Source organism: Myotis daubentonii, chromosome 10 (genome assembly GCF_963259705.1).
Source record: "Myotis daubentonii chromosome 10, mMyoDau2.1, whole genome shotgun sequence".
Lineage (NCBI taxonomy): Eukaryota > Metazoa > Chordata > Mammalia > Chiroptera > Vespertilionidae > Myotis > Myotis daubentonii.
The window spans coordinates 17,978,632-17,997,143 of NC_081849.1; the positions used below are offsets into that span (position 1 = coordinate 17,978,632).

Consider the following 18,512-nt stretch of genomic DNA (forward strand, 5'->3'; position numbering starts at 1 on the left):
TCTAAGTCAATACCTTTCTCAGTCACAGTGTGAATCAAATCAACCAGGTTAGCAAGTTCAAAATTCAGATGCTCCATTGCCAGGAATTCTGATTTCACAGATCTTGGATGGAACCAAAGAATCTGTTGTTAAGCCTTAGTGGATGAGTTCTTAGCTCTGCTATTAAATATCTATGCAGCTTTGAGCATAAGTCACTTCACCTCTAAGATGAAAATAATTCTACCTGTTTAAAAGGTTTATACTAAAGAATAAAAATACTTTTTGATGTGCTTCACATAGCACCGGGTACAGTTGTATTCAAAACGGCAACTGTGGCAGAAAGAGTCCAAAACTCTGGGTTCACATTTAATTCAGCTGCTTATCAAATATATAAACACTGGCCAAGTTATTTAACCTCTGAGTTTTAGTTTCTATTTATGTAATATGTGGGTAGTAATAGTTGCACTCTATCAAAAAGAGATATTGGAAGAAAAAAAATAGGTCTTTTTGGTAAACTATAAAAATGCTACCTAAAGGTAATTAATAGTTAAGGCTACTAGCATTGTTAGTCATTGCAAGGTATACAAAAATATCATTAAAGAGAGAAAAAAATTGTCCTGGCCAGTGTTGCTAAGTGGTCCACACACCAAAGGGCTGAGGGTTTGATTCCCAGGCAACTAATCGATGTGTCTTTCTCTCTCTCTCTCTCTCTCTCTCTCTCTCTCTCTCTCCTCCCCCCCCCCCCCCCGCCCCGACCCTCCCTTCCACTCTCTCTAAAAATCAATGGAAAAAATATCTTTGGATGAGGATCAATGACAACAACAAAAAAGAAAAGGGAAAAAAATTGAAAAGCATCTTTTTTTTAACCAACTTTTCCCAAAAAAAAAGTAACTTTGGGGGGAAAAAACTCTTGAAAAGCAACTTTTACCCACCAAAATGTACTCATTCAAGACTTTATTGAGTACTAACTATATGCCACCGTGGAAATAATTCCCCAGTTTACTAAGATCAAAATCTTAACAGGGCTTTGAGGGTTGCACTAAGACAAGTTGGATATGGTTTCCCAAGTAAACACTGGCTGGAAATATTACCAGAAGAATAGAAAACCCTTGGAGCCTCTTCAATACTACATCTCTTTGTAAGAATCCTAGCAAGCAATCATCTAATTCCATTGCTTAGCAATCTACCAGTTGTAAGAACATCATCTGGGGAGCATGGAGGGACCTGGAGAGTATTATGCTAAGCAAAATAAGCCAGTCAGAGAAAGACAGGTATCCCATGATCTCACTCAGATGTGGAATCTAATGAATAAAATAAATTGATGAACAAAATAGATCTAGAAACACGGAAGCATGCAACAGACTGACTATTCTCAGAGGGAAGAGGGGAGAGTGGGGTGGAGGGGGGCAATGAGGGCGGGAGAGGGGACATCTGTAATACTTTCAACAATAAAGACAAATTTTTAAGCATAAGTAATAAATAAAAGTATGGATTCTGAAATTTGGACTCAGTAAGTCTAGCCGAGCTCTGGGACGTGCATGTGCAGCGTGCTTCCCAAAAGCCCGCGAAGCGCAGCCAAGAACCGGCCACCAGTCAGGTTGCACTCACCAGTCCATTCTGCATGTGGCCAGTGCAACCAAATTCCGAAGGTATTAGCTTGAAATCTTCCTCACTTCACCTACCATCTTGGTCCTAATTTTGCTCTTGGTTCCGCATACAACCCAAGCCTAAACCTTCTCTGGGCTAAATATCTCCAGTTCCTTCAAGTAATCTACAAATAATACATTTTAAACCTGACAACGCTAAATTGTCCACATCCTTTTGTTTATATATCATGCCCAGAAGAGAACACAATCCTCATGTAGAATACAATGGGACACACTCCCCTCCTCGGAATTACAGTATTTTCATTAACACAGCTTCAGTGGCCCTATCACATTATGATTACTTCTTTTAAATACACTTATTTTGGAAAAATTTTAGATTCACATGAAAGTTGCAAATATAATACGGAGAGCTCCCACATCCACCTCACCTAGTTGGCAATTTTCCTAATGTTAACATGCTCAGCGTGCCACATCAACTTACCAAAACCAAAAATGAGCTCAGTGCTTTCTTTTAATTACATCTTTTTATACAAATTACTCCTCTGAGCCACATTTCCTTCATCCTGAACACAGACTTTTTCACTTTTGTTTTATTACAGGACGCAAATAAAGGCCCTTGCATAATATCCTTTAAGATTCAGCGCAATATTTCATCTTGCTAGTCTTTGACTCAAAGACTCAGGCTTTGAGTCCTGCAAGATGAAATGTAACATCCTATACTTAAGATTTTGAGGTCCTATATTTGTTGATATTCTGAGTCAAGGTTCACTTCAGACAACAGCAACTATTGCCATGAGATTCATGCCGTACATGTATATAGTAAGCAAGATGTCTATACTTCCATCCAATTCAACAGGCCAATTCTTAGGGTAATGTAAACCTCCCTCAGGGTGCATTAAATAACTTCTGATGCATATCATCAATGATTTACAAACTCAACCAATTTTCTGTACATCCAGTTACTGTGCTTTCATGCAAATATATTATTCCCCATCTCAGGAAAGTTCTTACACATGTGTCTCCACATTTTTTATTTTTTACTAATCTAAATATATGTTTGCATGTGTTCCTTCTTCAGCTGAAAGGCTTAGAGTTATCTGCACAATGAAAGGAATCCATTCACCAAATAATCTGAAATGCTTAGGGAAAAAGGGAACTCTCTAACATCCACTGGCAACTCACTGAACAGCTCATAGGAAAACTGGTGCTCATAGGAAATCCACAGAGAATTCCTAACGAGTCAGTCACAAAATAAAATCAGAAGAAACAGCAACGTGGCATTTGTAGTATTATTCCTTCAGGAAGAAACGACATTCAATTTATCCTCTTGAAATTAGTTACTGGTCTTAATTATTATAAAGCTTAGGGAACAAAATGACAAAAGACAGCAATTCACTATTGAAATCCCAATTAAAAAGGATAATTTAGACATGTGGACCCAAAGATAGCTATATTCAGCTATATCAATCATGGCCAAAAAAATTTTCTAAACCATTTACTTCTCCTCAGAGATGTGAATAATGTTTAATTCTGTTTATCTCTCAAAAACCAGGCTGTGGAATCAGAGTTTTTAAATTACAAAATAGAGTTGACAATGATTTCAGAATAGTTGCAAACTCATTCCTTTTTATTTTATTATTCCAGTGAGTTTCTTAAAGTGGGAAATCCATTTTTAAAAATCTTGAATAAAGCATCGGGCCCTAGCCAGTGTGTCTCAGTTGGTAGGAGCACTGTCCTGTACCTTGGAAGGTCGCAAGGCGTTCGATTCTGGTTAGGGCGCATACCTAGGTTGCAGGTTCGATCCCCGGTTGGGGTACATGCAGGAGGCAACCGATCAGTTTCACTCTCACAATGATGTTTTTCTTTCTCCCCCTCTCCCTTCCTCTCTAAAATCAATGGCATTTAAAAATAAAATAAGTGTAAAATAAATAATAAAATATTAGAATGCCAAAAACAAAGACCTCTTCCCACTTACCTCATAGTAACTCTGGACAGCATTGAAGAATGCTTCATCAGCTACGATCTGGGTTTCCCCGTTGAGGAAGGCCTGGAATCGTTCTTTCAGTAACTGCAATTGTTGCTTATTAAGCTATTAAAAAAAGAGAGAAAAGTAGCTTAAAAATTTGCCAATCCATGAAATGTAATTCTAAAATGTTATATTTGTTACATGTATATTAGATTTGACACCTAGAATTAAATTTATGGTAAAGAAAAATAAAAATTAAAAAGTCCTACTATTTATACTTATGACTCAACTAGAGGCCCGGTGCACGAAACTCATGCATGAGTAGGGTCCCTGGGCCTGGCCAGCAATCAGGGCCATCTGCAGGGTGACCGGTGGGGCAATCAGGGGTGGTGGGCTCCCGGTGACACCTGTCTTGGCCAGCCTGGCACCTCCCGCTCACCGGCCCCACCCCCCTGCTGCCGCCGCCAATCACCTCCCTCTGTGGGGTGATGGGGGGGCCCCATTGGCACCCGCCTTGGCTGGCCTGGGGCCTGCAGGCTGGGGGCAGCCCCTGCATTGAGCGTCTGCCCCCTGGTGGTCAGTCATAGCAAGTAGTCGTTCTGCCATTCGGTCTATTTGCCTATTAGCCTTTTATTATATAGGATTGTAAGACATTTTCAATTTACTTGCCCATATACTCTGGAATCCTGACATTGCACCGAAATCCAAACATCTACCCCAGATAGAGTTCCTGTGATGACTACCCTGATCTCTTTGCAGAGACAGGAAAAAAAACTAAAATTTGGGTGAGAAATTAACTTGTGCAAAATTACCAGATATCTTTAGCAGAGAACAAGCAGTCTTGAAGATGAGTGGATAACCCTCGGCCTTGGACAAGAGATAACAGGAAGACTGCAAGGTCAGGGATTCTGAGAAAGAATCCTCTGGAAAGGGCATCTATTGGATGCCAACAGTTTTGATCCCATGAATAAATGTGTGGATTCAATAACTGAGATCAATAAAGTAATGATCAAGAGGAGACAAATCCAGAAGAGAACAGAGGTGCAACGGGTGGACAGTGAGTGCATCTTTAAGCACCTTGGTGTGTGGACGGACAAAAAGGCCACATGCTAACCTGACAAGTTCAGGGAAGGCCTGCATGGCGGTTCTGCAAACTCAAAGACCTAAAGAAACCACAAAGGATGGTCTGAGATGAAAACTTTAACTAAAGCAGTTTATAGTGCGTAGTCATGTCCTAGACCAGTATCTTCCCTGAAAAAGGTCAATCTTTCCCTTAACTGGGCCTATGGTCTCTTTGAATCTAAGATAACATCCTTGTGAAATGTCAGGGTAACTTGTAACTTCCCTTTTACTGGACCCCTTAAGGCACAACCAAATGTGTCTGGGCGCCGGGACAGAGACCATGAATTTCTTCATTGTTACTGTTAACATGTTAATCAACTGTTAGCTATCCTGCACCATCCTGGGTAAAAGAAGTACTATGTGTCTATCATTTTACTTTTTATCCAATCCCAGAGGTTTCTCCCGCCTCCCTAATCTATCACCAATGGATTTCCTGTAACCCACTTATGTCTCCTCTTCGATTGTAATGTATAAAACAAGGTGAAGAACTGCCATTCTCCTGAGCATTATCCCAATCTTCTGAGATTCTGCTTCCTGGTCTCAGCAATTGTCAACAGCTGGGCTCAAATAAACTCACAAAAACTCTTCACATTATACAGTGGTTCTCAATCTTAGCTGCACATTAGAATCACCTGGGAATCTTTTTAAAATCCTGATTTCTGGGCCTCGTCCTCCAGAAATTCTGTTTCTTTGTTATGGGGTGGGGCCACAACTTTAGTAACAAAGGAACAGAATTTCCAGAGGATGAGGCCCAGAAATCAGGATTTTAAAAAGATTCCCAGGTGATTCTAATGTGCAGCCAAGGTTGAGAACCACTGCTTTACAAGTTTGGATGTTTTTACGTTAGCAGATGGAAGAGCTGTGGACTTGGGAGAGTGCAAGTTCGAAACCAGATTTCCACACCTTAGGTCTCGCTGCTGTAATTATTACCAGGGGTAGGTTAGATGTTAGATGTGAACTATGACTTACCACCGGTACCCTCTAGTCATCAACTAGAAGCAAAATCAGCTACTTAATTTGTAGGGCCCAGGACAAAGTGAGAATGAGGAGCCCCTTGTTAAAACACTAAGAATTTCAGGTCAGCAACAACAGGGCATTAAACAAAGCACAGAGCACAGAGCAGCTGCACAGGCTCATCCCAGGCCCCGGAGCCAGCCCTGACTACAGAGACATAAACTTCACTGGAGGGAGGGCATATTAGCTCATGCAGAAGCATTTTCTTACAATTGCTAACTGGAGAAGGAACAACATAGTCTTGCTGATAAAACCAATCCCAAGACATACAGGAACAGGACAGGAGTAATCTTCCCATTTCCCTCAATCCTCACCAGACTATTACAGAACTCAGTCCAGTTCTGGATTCTACAGAGAGATGTGGAACATCTGAAACTAAATTGAGGATCAAATGATTAAAAGATTAGAAAGTCTAATCAAACTGGTATGACTTGGCTTCAAAAATAAGGCTGATGTGAACTAAATTTAAATCATTTCAAAAGGCTTGTTATTAAAACTAGAGGCCCGGTGCACAAAAATTTGTGCATTCAGGGGTTGGGGGGTCCCTCAGCCAAGCCTGTGCCCTCTTGCAGTCTGGGACCCCTCAGGGGATGACCACCTACTGGCTTAGGCCCACTCCCCAGGGGATTGGGCCTAAACTGGCAATCAGACATCCCTCTGGCAGCCCAGGAGCCCTCAGGGGATGTCCACTTGCCAGCAGGGAGCAGGCCTAAGCTTCAGTTGGACATCCTTAGTGCTGCTGAGGAGGCGGGAGAGGCTCCCACCACCACCACTGTACTGGCAGCCGTCAGCCTGGCTTGTGGCTGAGCAAAGCTCCCCCTGTTGGAGTGCACTGACCACCAGGGGCCAGCTCCTGCATTGAGCGTCTTCCCCCTGGTGGTCAGTGACCAGTCATTTCCAGTCTTTCTGCTGTTAGGAGGCTGGTCAAGCCCCTCCACTCCCCCCGCAGTGTGGACCCTCACCCCATAGAGGTTTGGCCAGCCTGGGTGAGGGGCTGATGACTGTTTTCAGGCTGGCCACACCCCCTTTAGGGTGGGGGGTCCCCACTGGGTGCCTGGCCAGTCTGGGTGAGGGGCTGAGGGCCGTTTTCAGGCTGGCCAAGTCCCACCCCCACCCCGCCGGCAACGGAAGCTCTCAGCCTCTCCTTTTTTTCTTTTTATTCTGGGATGTATTTACCTTCTATAATTGAAATTTTGTAGCCTTGAAAGGAGCTCATTGCTGGCCAGGGTGGGTGGGAGGGAAGCTTGGCTTCCTCCATCACCAGGGACAACCAAGCCTCCTGCTTGCTCCAGCTCTGTGGCCACGGCCGGCTGAAAGCAGGTATCTGGGGTTTATTTATTTTCTATAATTGAAACTTTGTTGCTTTGAGTGGAGCTCAGAGCCGGGGCCGCAGCAGGAGGGAAGCTTGGCTTCCTCCATCATTGGGGCAACCAAGCCTCCTGCTCGCTCCAGCTCTGTGGCTGCCGGCCACCATCTTGGTTGGGTTAATTTGCATATAGTCGCTCTGATTAGCTGTTGGGCGTGGCTTAAGGCGTAGCAAAGGTACGATCAATTTGCATGTTTGTCTTTTATTAGTGTAGATGCCATTTAATATGAGAGACAAACCCTTTCTAAGATGGATTTTATTTAGGAGCCTAACAAATGAGACAGTTTGTAAAGACACGTTGCTGGTAGTAACAGACTGATGAAGGAGTGTCCTATTGTACCCCAATGTGGAAAACTTCTTGCCCTGGGCAGTGGAGAGAAGACTATTCCATTTCTTTACTAAAGAAAGAAAGCCTTCATTTTAGGGAAAGCTAACCTGCGCTGAAATGCAGAAGCATCACCATTATATTCCATTTTACATTTCTACACTATGGGGAGAATAAAAGCAGAGACTGCACGTGCGCGTGTATGTATGTGTGTGTGTGTGTGTTTGCGCGCGCGCGCGTGCTAGCAAGGCAAATTAAGTTCATGACTTGCGCTCTCTAAGCATGGTTTACAAAAGACCAAATGGAAACAGGACAGCAATTGCTGAGAGTGAGACAGCCAAGAGCGTGTTAGTTGCCAAGCCCTGAGAACTGCCAAGCAGAGCTTCAAACTTGCAAACAAACCAAGTGTCCAGACAAAATAATGGAGATGGACATGTATGTGGGAATAACAATGAACTGGAGGGGACCTTAACTATCATTTGTCCCAACCCCCTCATTTCATAAATAAAGGCATTTAAAACCTAGTGGATGCCTTCATTCAATTTTCTTTCATCAGACGTTATGTTCTTTAAAAATTCCTTTAAATCTTTGCAATTTCTGAGCTTACCAGTGTGTAACTAGCCATTGTATCTATGAGCTACTTTTGGTGATTATGGCATGGAAATTTCATGGGTACAAACCAAGGAAAGGGTATTTGAGTCAACCACCTCTTGGAAAATCCAATGTTGGCACGTTCACAAAACATGCCATAGGCACCTGGATAAATATCAGGCTTCAACTTTTCAATTAATAAAAATTACTGCAGTTACATTTAAGATATAAAGTGAAAAATATTACAGTGATATATAAATACTCAATAAATGGTGCCGGGGTCCAACCCCAGCGGGTCCAGGGGTCCCCAAAGGTGTGGACGGAGTCGGCGAAGAAGGAATGACACGGAGACAGCGTTCAGTTGATCAGCAGCCTAGCCAGGATCTCCAGCCAAGTTCTGGTTTCGATCTCCAGAGAGGTTCTGCTTCAGATCTCCAGCCAGGTTCAGTCCAGGTTCTCCAGGCAGGTCCAGTCACCAGGTTCTAGTCAGGCTCTCTTGCCAATTTCTGTAGTCAGGTTCAGTCCAGGATCTTTTGCCATGTTCTCTCGCTAGGTTCTGTCTCTAGGTTCTGAGGCCAGTTTCTGTCCAGGATCTTTTGCCATGCTCTCTCCAGCGAAGCTCCCCCGTCTCTAGGCGCTGTCTTCTGAATTCTGTCTCATGAGTTCTGTCTCTTGCTGTCTTGTTACATCTGTATTTATACCAGTTGATTCAATCCTATCAATCTCTATTACAAAGGTTAGGGCGTTTCTTATCTCCATTCCAGGGAGTAAAGATTATGTAGCTTAAGCATGATTGTTCATAGTTAAAGTGATTAATTACCCGCCTGGCACTTAGTTGAGGGGTTTTATTCCCTCCTAACTTCAGGGGAAAATCCCTACCTGGGGATTCAACCTTTCTCGGAGAGTTGACCTTGGTTAAAACACAGTGCCAAGAAGGTGAGCAAACATATTAAGAACCGTATGCCATATATGCCAGGTCCCTTGAAACAGCAAGGATGGACCGGCTCCCGGCAAATTCCCCCTTTTTTATTTTTTAAAAGCAAGCATTAAAAAGAAAAACCTCAAATGCTCTCTTATATCCATTTTAAGAGTAGGATTGGCGCTTTCCGCTATTACCTGAGTCCTGATCTATCATCCCAGGGAGAGCTTGCCAATCCTGCACTTTCCCAAGGTAGAAAGGCTGCAGTGGGGTTAAGGATAAGGCTCCTTGGGCCTACCTTCTCCCATGCCATTACATTTACCTTTCCTTCCTCAGAAAAGCATGGACATACTTCTTGTATAAAATGTTCTGTCTGACTGGGAGTAACCTTAATTCCTCTGCTAGCAAGCATATATGTTAAAAGATCAATACAGAGTCTTATTTCTTTAGACTCAGTATGGCACATCTTCTTAATCTAAAGATCAATAGAGAGTCTTCTTTCTTTGGACTCAGTATGGCACATCTTCTCAATCTAAGGATCAATACAGAGTCTTCCTTCTTTGGACTCAGTATGGCACATCTTCTCAATCTAAGTTCTGTACTATCCACCTTCTTACCCTACTTATCCTCTATAGGGGGGTCTGTAGCACCCTGGTGGAGTCCTATCCGTCCCGAGTGTGGGGGTTCTCAGTGTGGGGGGGGCTTACCTAGGGGAATCCTTTTCCAGGGGTTCCCAAAGGTGTGGACGGAGTTGGCGAAGACTATCCACCCTCTTCCTATGGTGGAGTCCTATCCGTCCTGAGTGCGGGGCGCTTACCTAGGGGTCCCTGTTCGGGCGCCAGATGCCGGGGTCCAACCCCAGCGGGTCCAGGGGTCCCCAAAGGTGTGGACAGAGTCGGCGAAGAAGGAATGACACGGAGACAGCGTTCAGTTGATCAGCAGCCTAGCCAGGATCTCCAGCCAAGTTCTGGTTTCGATCTCCAGAGAGGTTCTGCTTCAGATCTCCAGCCAGGTTCAGTCCAGGTTCTCCAGGCAGGTCCAGTCACCAGGTTCTAGTCAGGCTCTCTTGCCAATTTCTGTAGTCAGGTTCAGTCCAGGATCTTTTGCCATGTTCTCTCGCTAGGTTCTGTCTCTAGGTTCTGAGGCCAGTTTCTGTCCAGGATCTTTTGCCATGCTCTCTCCAGCGAAGCTCCCCCGTCTCTAGGCGCTGTCTTCTGAATTCTGTCTCATGAGTTCTGTCTCTTGCTGTCTTGTTACATCTGTATTTATACCAGTTGATTCAATCCTATCAATCTCTATTACAAAGGTTAGGGCGTTTCTTATCTCCATTCCAGGGAGTAAAGATTATGTAGCTTAAGCATGATTGTTCATAGTTAAAGTGATTAATTACCCGCCTGGCACTTAGTTGAGGGGTTTTATTCCCTCCTAACTTCAGGGGAAAATCCCTACCTGGGGATTCAACCTTTCTCGGAGAGTTGACCTTGGTTAAAACACAGTGCCAAGAAGGTGAGCAAACATATTAAGAACCGTATGCCATATATGCCAGGTCCCTTGAAACAGCAAGGATGGACCGGCTCCCGGCAAAATGGATACTTTGTTAGTATAGTGAAGAGGTCCCCACTGCCGCATAAACAGATAGGGAGAAAAAAGGAAATGAAATTTAAAATCTAGCAGTGGGGAACAATAGTGGGGAAACAGACTTCTTTACATGCTGTTTGCGTGATCAAAATAAGCTACATGTTACACCTACAAGGAGACCAATGGAATATACCCAACAAATGGACACAAATATAATCAGAAATGTCCTATAAAATACCTTTATTAGCAGCCACACAGAAGAAATTAAATTGGAGCATAGCACCTCTGGTTACAGTCCAAATGAATTAAATGTTTAGTGTAAAAATTTGAAACTGTAAAGATACTAAATGAAAAAAAAAGAAAAAGGAAAATTCATTATGTTCTGGTATAAGAAAGAACATTCTACCCATGAATCAAAATCCACATGTAATAAATGTAATTACATAAACAATGAAAATAAATACCAAAAGTAAAATCATTGGAAAAGACTAAAGAAAACAATATATATATATATATATATATATATATATATATATATACACATACACTTACAATTCATACTATAAAGAACTATTTGCAAACACATGGATCCTAGAAATTGATAACAATGTGACCAATAATCCAACAGAAAAACTGACAAAATGAATACATTCAGAGAAATGACTCCTAAACTATGAAAGCCTAACTTAATTCATAACCAAAAAAAAAAAAAAAACAGATTAAATCTACATGAGTGGGGAAGGATTCTGGGAAGATGGTGGAATGGTACGTATCAGAAATGTGTCTCAACCAGAGCATTGGCAGTGTCGGCCTGATGTAGCTATTTTTGTAGTCTGGAGTCTACTAAAGGCTTGCAATTTAAAGGGGAAAGCTTGAATGGAACTGCAATTAATTTAGGTTAATTTTGGCTCTTAGCACAGCCACAGCTACCCATCCCTCACCTCAGCCCTAAGGCAACAACAACAACAAAAAGCCAACAACCTAAATTTTCATAATTACAGAATTCAAACAATGGTAATACTATTAGTTCTATAAAAAGAATAAAAAAGCTCCCTTATATACTGATATGAAAAGATCTTCAAATATCTTGGGGAAGGAAGCTAGTTATAGCACAGTATGCAAAATAAACCACCACTAAAACACAGGCAAAATCAGAACTTGCATTTGAATTTGCTTCCAAATGCAGACAGAAAATGTGTGAACTGGACAGATAAAAAAAAGGGGGGGGAGGGTGGTGAAAAAAGTGTTTTCAACCTATACTACTTTATCCATTTTAGGTTTTAAATCACAGGACACTTTCTATCTGCACAAATTTTAACTTATATTTAATATACATTATAATAGCAAATGTGCATATCTTTTTGTTGTTATTATTAATCATTCCTCAAGGATATTTTTCTATTGATTTTTTTAGAGAGAGTGGAAGAGAGAGAAAAACATTGATGTGAGAGAGACACATCGACTGGTTCCCTCCAGCATCGCCCCAACCAGGGCTAGGGACTGAGCTGGCAACCAAGGTACATGCCCTTGACCGGAATCAAACCTGGGACCCTTCAGTCCGCAGGCCGACGCTCTATCCACTGAGTCAAACCAGTTAGGGCAGCTGTGCACATCTTTAAACTAAGAATAATTATGATACATCACATGCAGTTTCAATCTCATCATCTTGTAGGGAGAATGGACAACAAACCAATGGATTTTTAAATTTTTCCTTTCAGGTAGAAGATTTGAACTTGACTGGATCCCTTCATTAATGTTTCAAGGTTGATGATTTCCAAGAAAGGTAGATTTGTGTGTTGGGGGGTGGGGGTGGGCGGGGGTAATGTGTTTTAATTAAAACAAGTCTCCATCAGAGGTGCTGATATATCAGGGCAACTGCTCTAGAGCAAGCATGTCAAACTCGCAGCTGGCAACGAGGCCTGTGGTCTGCCAGCTGCGAGTTTGACATGCTTGCTTTGGTACAGAAGAAAGGTAACACCAGCACCTCACATGGAACTAGACAATAATGTCAGCAGCACACCATGGACAACACCCCCCTGGAACCAGTCAATGTACTGACTTTTACACAATCCATACCAAATAGCCTCAAAGCCTCCATTTGAACCCATTAAAACTAAAACACACACACACACACACACACACACACACACACACACACACACACACACCCTGCTTTATTATTTCACAATGAAGCCAATCTACTTTGGGATAGCTATAAAGAATTAAAACCCATGTCCCTATGACTTCCCCACAATCCTAGTTTTATGCTATCTAAGATAAAACAGATTTCTCCATCTTCAATACAGCAAGCAGTTTAGAAACTTGAAGACAAGTCCTGGATTATTTGTGAGTCTTCTCTTTCCCAGAAATAAATTTTGCCAGTTCCCCTAATATCCTAAGGGTACTCTCCAGTTTGTCCATAAATTACGCATTAAACAGTTAAATAAAACTAAGTTTAAGAAAGCACTTGGAAAGCTCTAGCATTATGCAAATGAAACTCCTAAAATAGCAATGTCCCTCCTAAAATGTACCGGATAGATGGATCGTGATTTTTCCAAGATAGTGTGGCTGACACAAGAGACAAGTGGGAGGGCTACTTCCCACATCCTAAGCAGTCTGTGTCTATTAATTCAAACTAAAAACAAATTAACTCTTCTTGGCAGTCGCATCAACTGACACATATTGTGATTATAATCAAGAAACATTTCTAAAACATCCTTACAAGTGCTTCACTAAGTTATGTCACCTCGCTAGATTCATTTGCTCCATTGTTCCAGTTGATTCTATTTTTTACAAGTCTAATTCCTTCACACAATGAGCAAAGAGCTCTCCTAGTTTTGTTACACCCACTAATATAATAAGGTGTAGCCATAATCTCCATTCAGGTCTCTTTAAAAACCTTCATCAATTCAGGATTAAGAAAATCAGGAAACATGTTGTTCCAGGAATTTATCCAGTTTGACACCATTTGATTACATTATTAATCAGCCTACATTTTAATTCTGTCCATAAATTTATTGTCTTCGCACTCATGCGTTTACCAATGAAATGATTAAACTATTTTTCAACAATAAAGAAAAATTTACCCTGGCTGTTGTGGCTCAGTAGTTAGAGTGTCGGCTTGTGCACCAGAGGGTGGCAGATTTAATTCCCATTCAAGTGCACATACCTGGATTGTAGGTTCGATCCCTGCCCTTGGGTGGGATGCTTGAGGGAGGCAAACAGTCGATGTGTCTCTCTCACATCTATGTTTCTGTTTCTGTTTCTCTTCTCTCTCTCTCTCTCTCTCTCTCTCTCTCTCTCTCTCTCTCTCTCTCTATATATATATATATATATATATATATATATATATGTGTGTGTGTGTGTGTGTGTGTGTGTGTGTGTGTGTGTGTATATATATATATATATATATATATATATATATATATATAATTTTATTGATTTCAGAGAGGAAGGGAGAGAAAGAGAAACATCAGTGATGAGAATCATTGATCAGCTGCCTCCTGCACGCCCCCTACTGGAGATCAAGCCTGCAAGCCGAGCATGTGCCCTTGACCTGCATCAAACCTGGGACCCTTTAGTCCACAGGCCGATGCTCTATCCACTGAACCAAACCAGCTAGGGCTCTCTCTTTTCTCTATCTCTCCCCACCCCCTCACCTCCCTTCCTTCCACTCTCTCTCTAAAAAATAGAAAAAATATCCTCACTTCATGGGTAAGGATTAACAATAAATAAATAAATAATAAAGAAACATTTAACCAGCAGAAATTATCTTATGGGAAATTTAAAAACTAAATTGCCGATGCTTAACTAGAACATGAATACCTGAATAAATATCTAAATACAACCATGAGATTAGCCTTCTAAAAAGAACACTTCCAATACTGACAGTAATAGCTACAGTGTGCAAATCCTGGCTGGCAGTGATCGTTTATCCATAATAAAAACAATTGCCACAGGAAAAAACACAACTTCAAGAGTTCAAGGAGATGTTTTATATTTCCTAGGTTTTACTTTTCGTCTTCTTCTTTTTTAATGTCCAAATTAGATTCTAGCCTTTTCATTTGAAGTCATGATCAACTGCAGACTTACGCCAGATTCTCGATGACAGCAGGAGACCAGCCATTATGTTACCTAGGACCCAGCAACCTCTGCTGTGAAGAGCCTGTACTGACCTGTGGACCCCGTCACGGGCCTTGACACTCATGGTGGGTGCCGCATGACACCCGGTGAGGAAAGGCCATCACAGACTCCACAGGTGACTGGTGGGTACTGTGTCTCTGGGGATGGAGGGTGAGGTGGTGGTGTGTGCATATATTTTAAAGAGGCAGAAACACATACTTTTTCTTTCAAGTAGGTAAAAGAAGTCACTTCAGGAACAGTCTCTGAAATGCACAAAGGCCTAGTTCTAAGGCCTGTCAATGAAATGTAGTAAAATATATTAATAGGAAAAGAGTAAAAGAGAGGTGCTATTTTCTTTTTAAATATATTTTTATTGATTTCAGAGAGGAAGGGAGAGGGAGAGATAGAAACATCAATGATGAGAGAGAATCGTTGATTGGCTACCACCTGAATGTCCCCTACTGGGGATTGAGCCCACAAGCCAGGCATGTGCCCTTCACCGGAATTGAACCTGGGACCTTTCAGACCAGAGGCCAACACTCTATCCACTGAGCCAAACCAGCCAGGGCAAGGTGCTATTTTCTTTTTCCCTTCCTATGTCAAAAGATCTACATAAAACCACCGGGGCCAAAAAATTAGTGCTGCTTATGTGTCTGAAACAATGAAGCTCCCCAAACTGCCTTTAAGAACAGAATAACAGAGGAGCCCTGACCACATTATTATCCTATATAATAAAAGGGTAATATGCAAATTGACCCTAAGGGCAGAACAACCAGTCACTATGATGTGCACTGACCACCAAGGGGCAGATGCTCAATGCAGGAGCTGCCCCCTGGTGGTCAGTGTGCTTCCACAGGGGGAGCTCTGCTCAGCCAGAAGCCGGCACATGGCTGGCTAGCACAGCAGCAGTGCAGCGCAGCGCTAAAGATGTCCGACTAAGGGCTTAGGCCCGCTCCCCCTAAGTTGGACATTGCCTGAGGGCTCCAGGGCTGCCAGAGGGATGTCTGACTGCCAGCTTAGGCCCGATCCCCCAGGGAGAGGACCTAAGCAATTAGTCAGACATCTCCCAAGGGGTCCCAAACTGCAAGAGGGCGCAGGCCAGGCTGAGGGACCCCCCACACACACACACACCAAGGGTGCAGGAATTTTCACCCATTAGAAGTTCTTCATCTAATCTACTAGTGTTCTAATTTTTGTGCACCAGGCCTCTAGTACATTATAACAACCTTTGGGAGGCACTGCTTCTAATAATTTTCTATCTAAATAACTTTTCTTATTCTCTTCTAGAAATCCAGAATTTGAAACATGCATCATCTGAGACTACAAATACCAGCCTCACTTAACAATGCCCATGGTCGAATGACTAAGTTAAAGCCAATGAGATATAAGCAAAAGTGCCATGACATCCAGGAAACCATGAAAGGTAGATGAAGCAGATTACTTTTTGCTTCTCTCTTTTCTCACCTGCTGAAATTGTATGTGCTAGCTGGAACTACTAACTTGGCCCATGAGGACAGCAGAACAGCAAGATAAACAGAACCTGAGACTTCCCCAGTGTGGAGCAGCCATTGCAACCCTGGATTGCTACCTTCCCACTTCCTTCATATGTAAGAGAAATAAACCATCTATGGACAGATCACTCTTATCTGAGGTTTACTGTGTCATGTTTCTGAACAAAATCCTAATTGACACAAATCCCAATAAAATACCCAAGCAGGGAAAAAAGGAAATAGTACTGGTAAGGTTTATCTTAATTAATTCTAAAATATTCTTTCCATATATTATTTTATATGAAAAAAACTTCTTATCCAATGCAATTGCCCACTGAGCAATGAACACCAGAGTCTAAGTGTCTGAGGTAGACTGAAATATATCATTCCACAGTATTGAAAGGGGGGATTAAAAAGCCCCAAACCTGCAAATACCACTTTAACATATTTTATAATAAAGGTATACTAAGGAATGAGTACAGAACAGCAAAATCCCATTGCATTGTGGAAAAATGGGCCCCAGGCTAGGCTTACTCAGCCTAAGTGAATTATTTCTATCCACATTCTCACTGACCTACTAGTGTAATTCAAGTAATTCAAAATTACTTGCCATTACAGGACTGTCTTGGGGGAGGGGCTCCCTTCCCTCTCCCGCAGAAGCCACATGGCTCCCGTGGAAACAGCGCGGCTCCCGAGGAAGCGGCGGGTGGCCTACTGAGCGCGATATAGTGCAATGGGCTACTAGCATTCTAATAACTGTGCATAGTGTCAGATGGGTGTGAGATTTATCAGGATAATCACTTAGTAAATTATGTAATATCCAATCACTGGGGTATACACCTGAAACTAATAATGTATGTCAACTGTAATTGAAAAATAAAAAATGAGCCCTAGCCAGTATAGTTCAGTGAATAGAGCATTGGCTTGGGGACCAAAGGGTCCCGGGTTCGATTACAGTTAAGCATATGTATCTTGGTTGCAGGCTCCTCCCCTGTCCTGGCCCTAGTCCAGGCTTGTGCAGGAGGTAACCAATGGGTGTGTTTCTATCACATAAATGTTTCTCTCTGCCTTTCCCTCTCTTTTCTACTCTCCCTAAAAATCAATGGAAAAATATCCTCACGTGAAGATTAACAAAAAATAAAAATAAGAAAAAATGATTTAAAAACAAAAAGGAAGACCCTCTAAGATATCTTTACCTATTTCATTATTTAGTAAGACTGCATATGACTACCGGGGCAGCAGAGTGAGTGATAAAGAACATAGGTCTTGGTATAAGACTACTTCTGTCTGTATCCAGCATCCCCCACAATTTGTAGGGTCTTCAGGCAGGTCACTTAACCTCAGTGCTTCAAGTTCTTCATCTAATCAATGAGGACAGTAATAACATATTTAATAGGGCAAATGTAGTAAATCAGATAATACAAAAAAAGTGCTTAACACATATTAAATACTATATAACTTCTAGCTACTACTTTAGAAATACATGGTGATTTCATTTCAGCTATTGCAGAAGCTAGAGGTAAAAATGAATTTTAATATAGATGCAGATAAACAATGAACAAGAGACTGCTCAGAGCTGTGCTGTCCAACACAGTAATCATTAACCAACAGGGCTACTGAGCATGTGAAATGTGGTTGATCTTGGTTGACATGGGCTCTAGGTCTAAAGCACATACCAGCTCTCAAATACTCTGCAACTAAAAGAAGAATATGAATCATCTCACTAATACTTGCATATTGGCAACGTGTTAAAAAAAAAGTTTTGGATACTTGGGGTAAAATAAATTATTAAAACAACTTTCATCTATTTGTTCTTTCATGTTTTAATATGGTTAGCAGGTTTTAAATTATATCTGTGGCTCACATTATATTTCAATTGAACAGCACTGTTACAGAGAAATGTGTATGACGGCCAAGTCTCCCTTGAGGACACAAATGACCAGGGCCTTCCTCACCTGAAAAACAGGAGTGGCCTGACAGCAGCCAGCCCCACATTATATAAACTGGTGGCAAGTCCTATGTATGATATGACTAACTGAAGAGAAACCGAACAAGCACCAAAATGCAATATCTAAGTATTTACCTAGTGTTTTCTCATTGTTGGAGTGAAGTAGGTGTTACTAATCCCATATTATGGAATAGAAAACAGACTGAGAGGTTAAGCTACAAAATCAGTTAGGTCGTAGAACCAGGAACCTAACTTAGTCTCCAGAACCCATGCCCAAGGTTTTTACCCTATCACTACATGACCCCTTACCCCACTGGCATGTTCTTATTCGACTCAGACTTAACTCAGCTTAGTCCTGCAAAAGACAATCAAGTTAAGTGCTGAGGAGTTAGTTATTCAATAGGTCGGTTTCATGTTCCTGAACATGGTGATAGGTAGGCAAGAGAAAAAACTGGCATGTTTTTTTGGTCATTATACTCCAAAAA

General features: G+C 41.8%; 1 protein-coding gene across 10 annotated transcripts in view; it reads right to left on the reverse strand.

Annotated features, from left to right (window-relative positions):
• CADPS2 (calcium dependent secretion activator 2) overlaps positions 1–18,512 on the reverse strand; it is a 485,821-nt gene that overhangs the window by 385,417 nt on the left and 81,892 nt on the right. For all 10 annotated transcript variants that reach the window (XM_059711678.1, XM_059711675.1, XM_059711674.1 and 7 more), the window contains exon 2: positions 3,562–3,675. In XM_059711678.1, the coding sequence (XP_059567661.1) occupies positions 3,562–3,675 (114 nt within the window). The remainder of the gene's footprint in view (positions 1–3,561; positions 3,676–18,512) is intronic.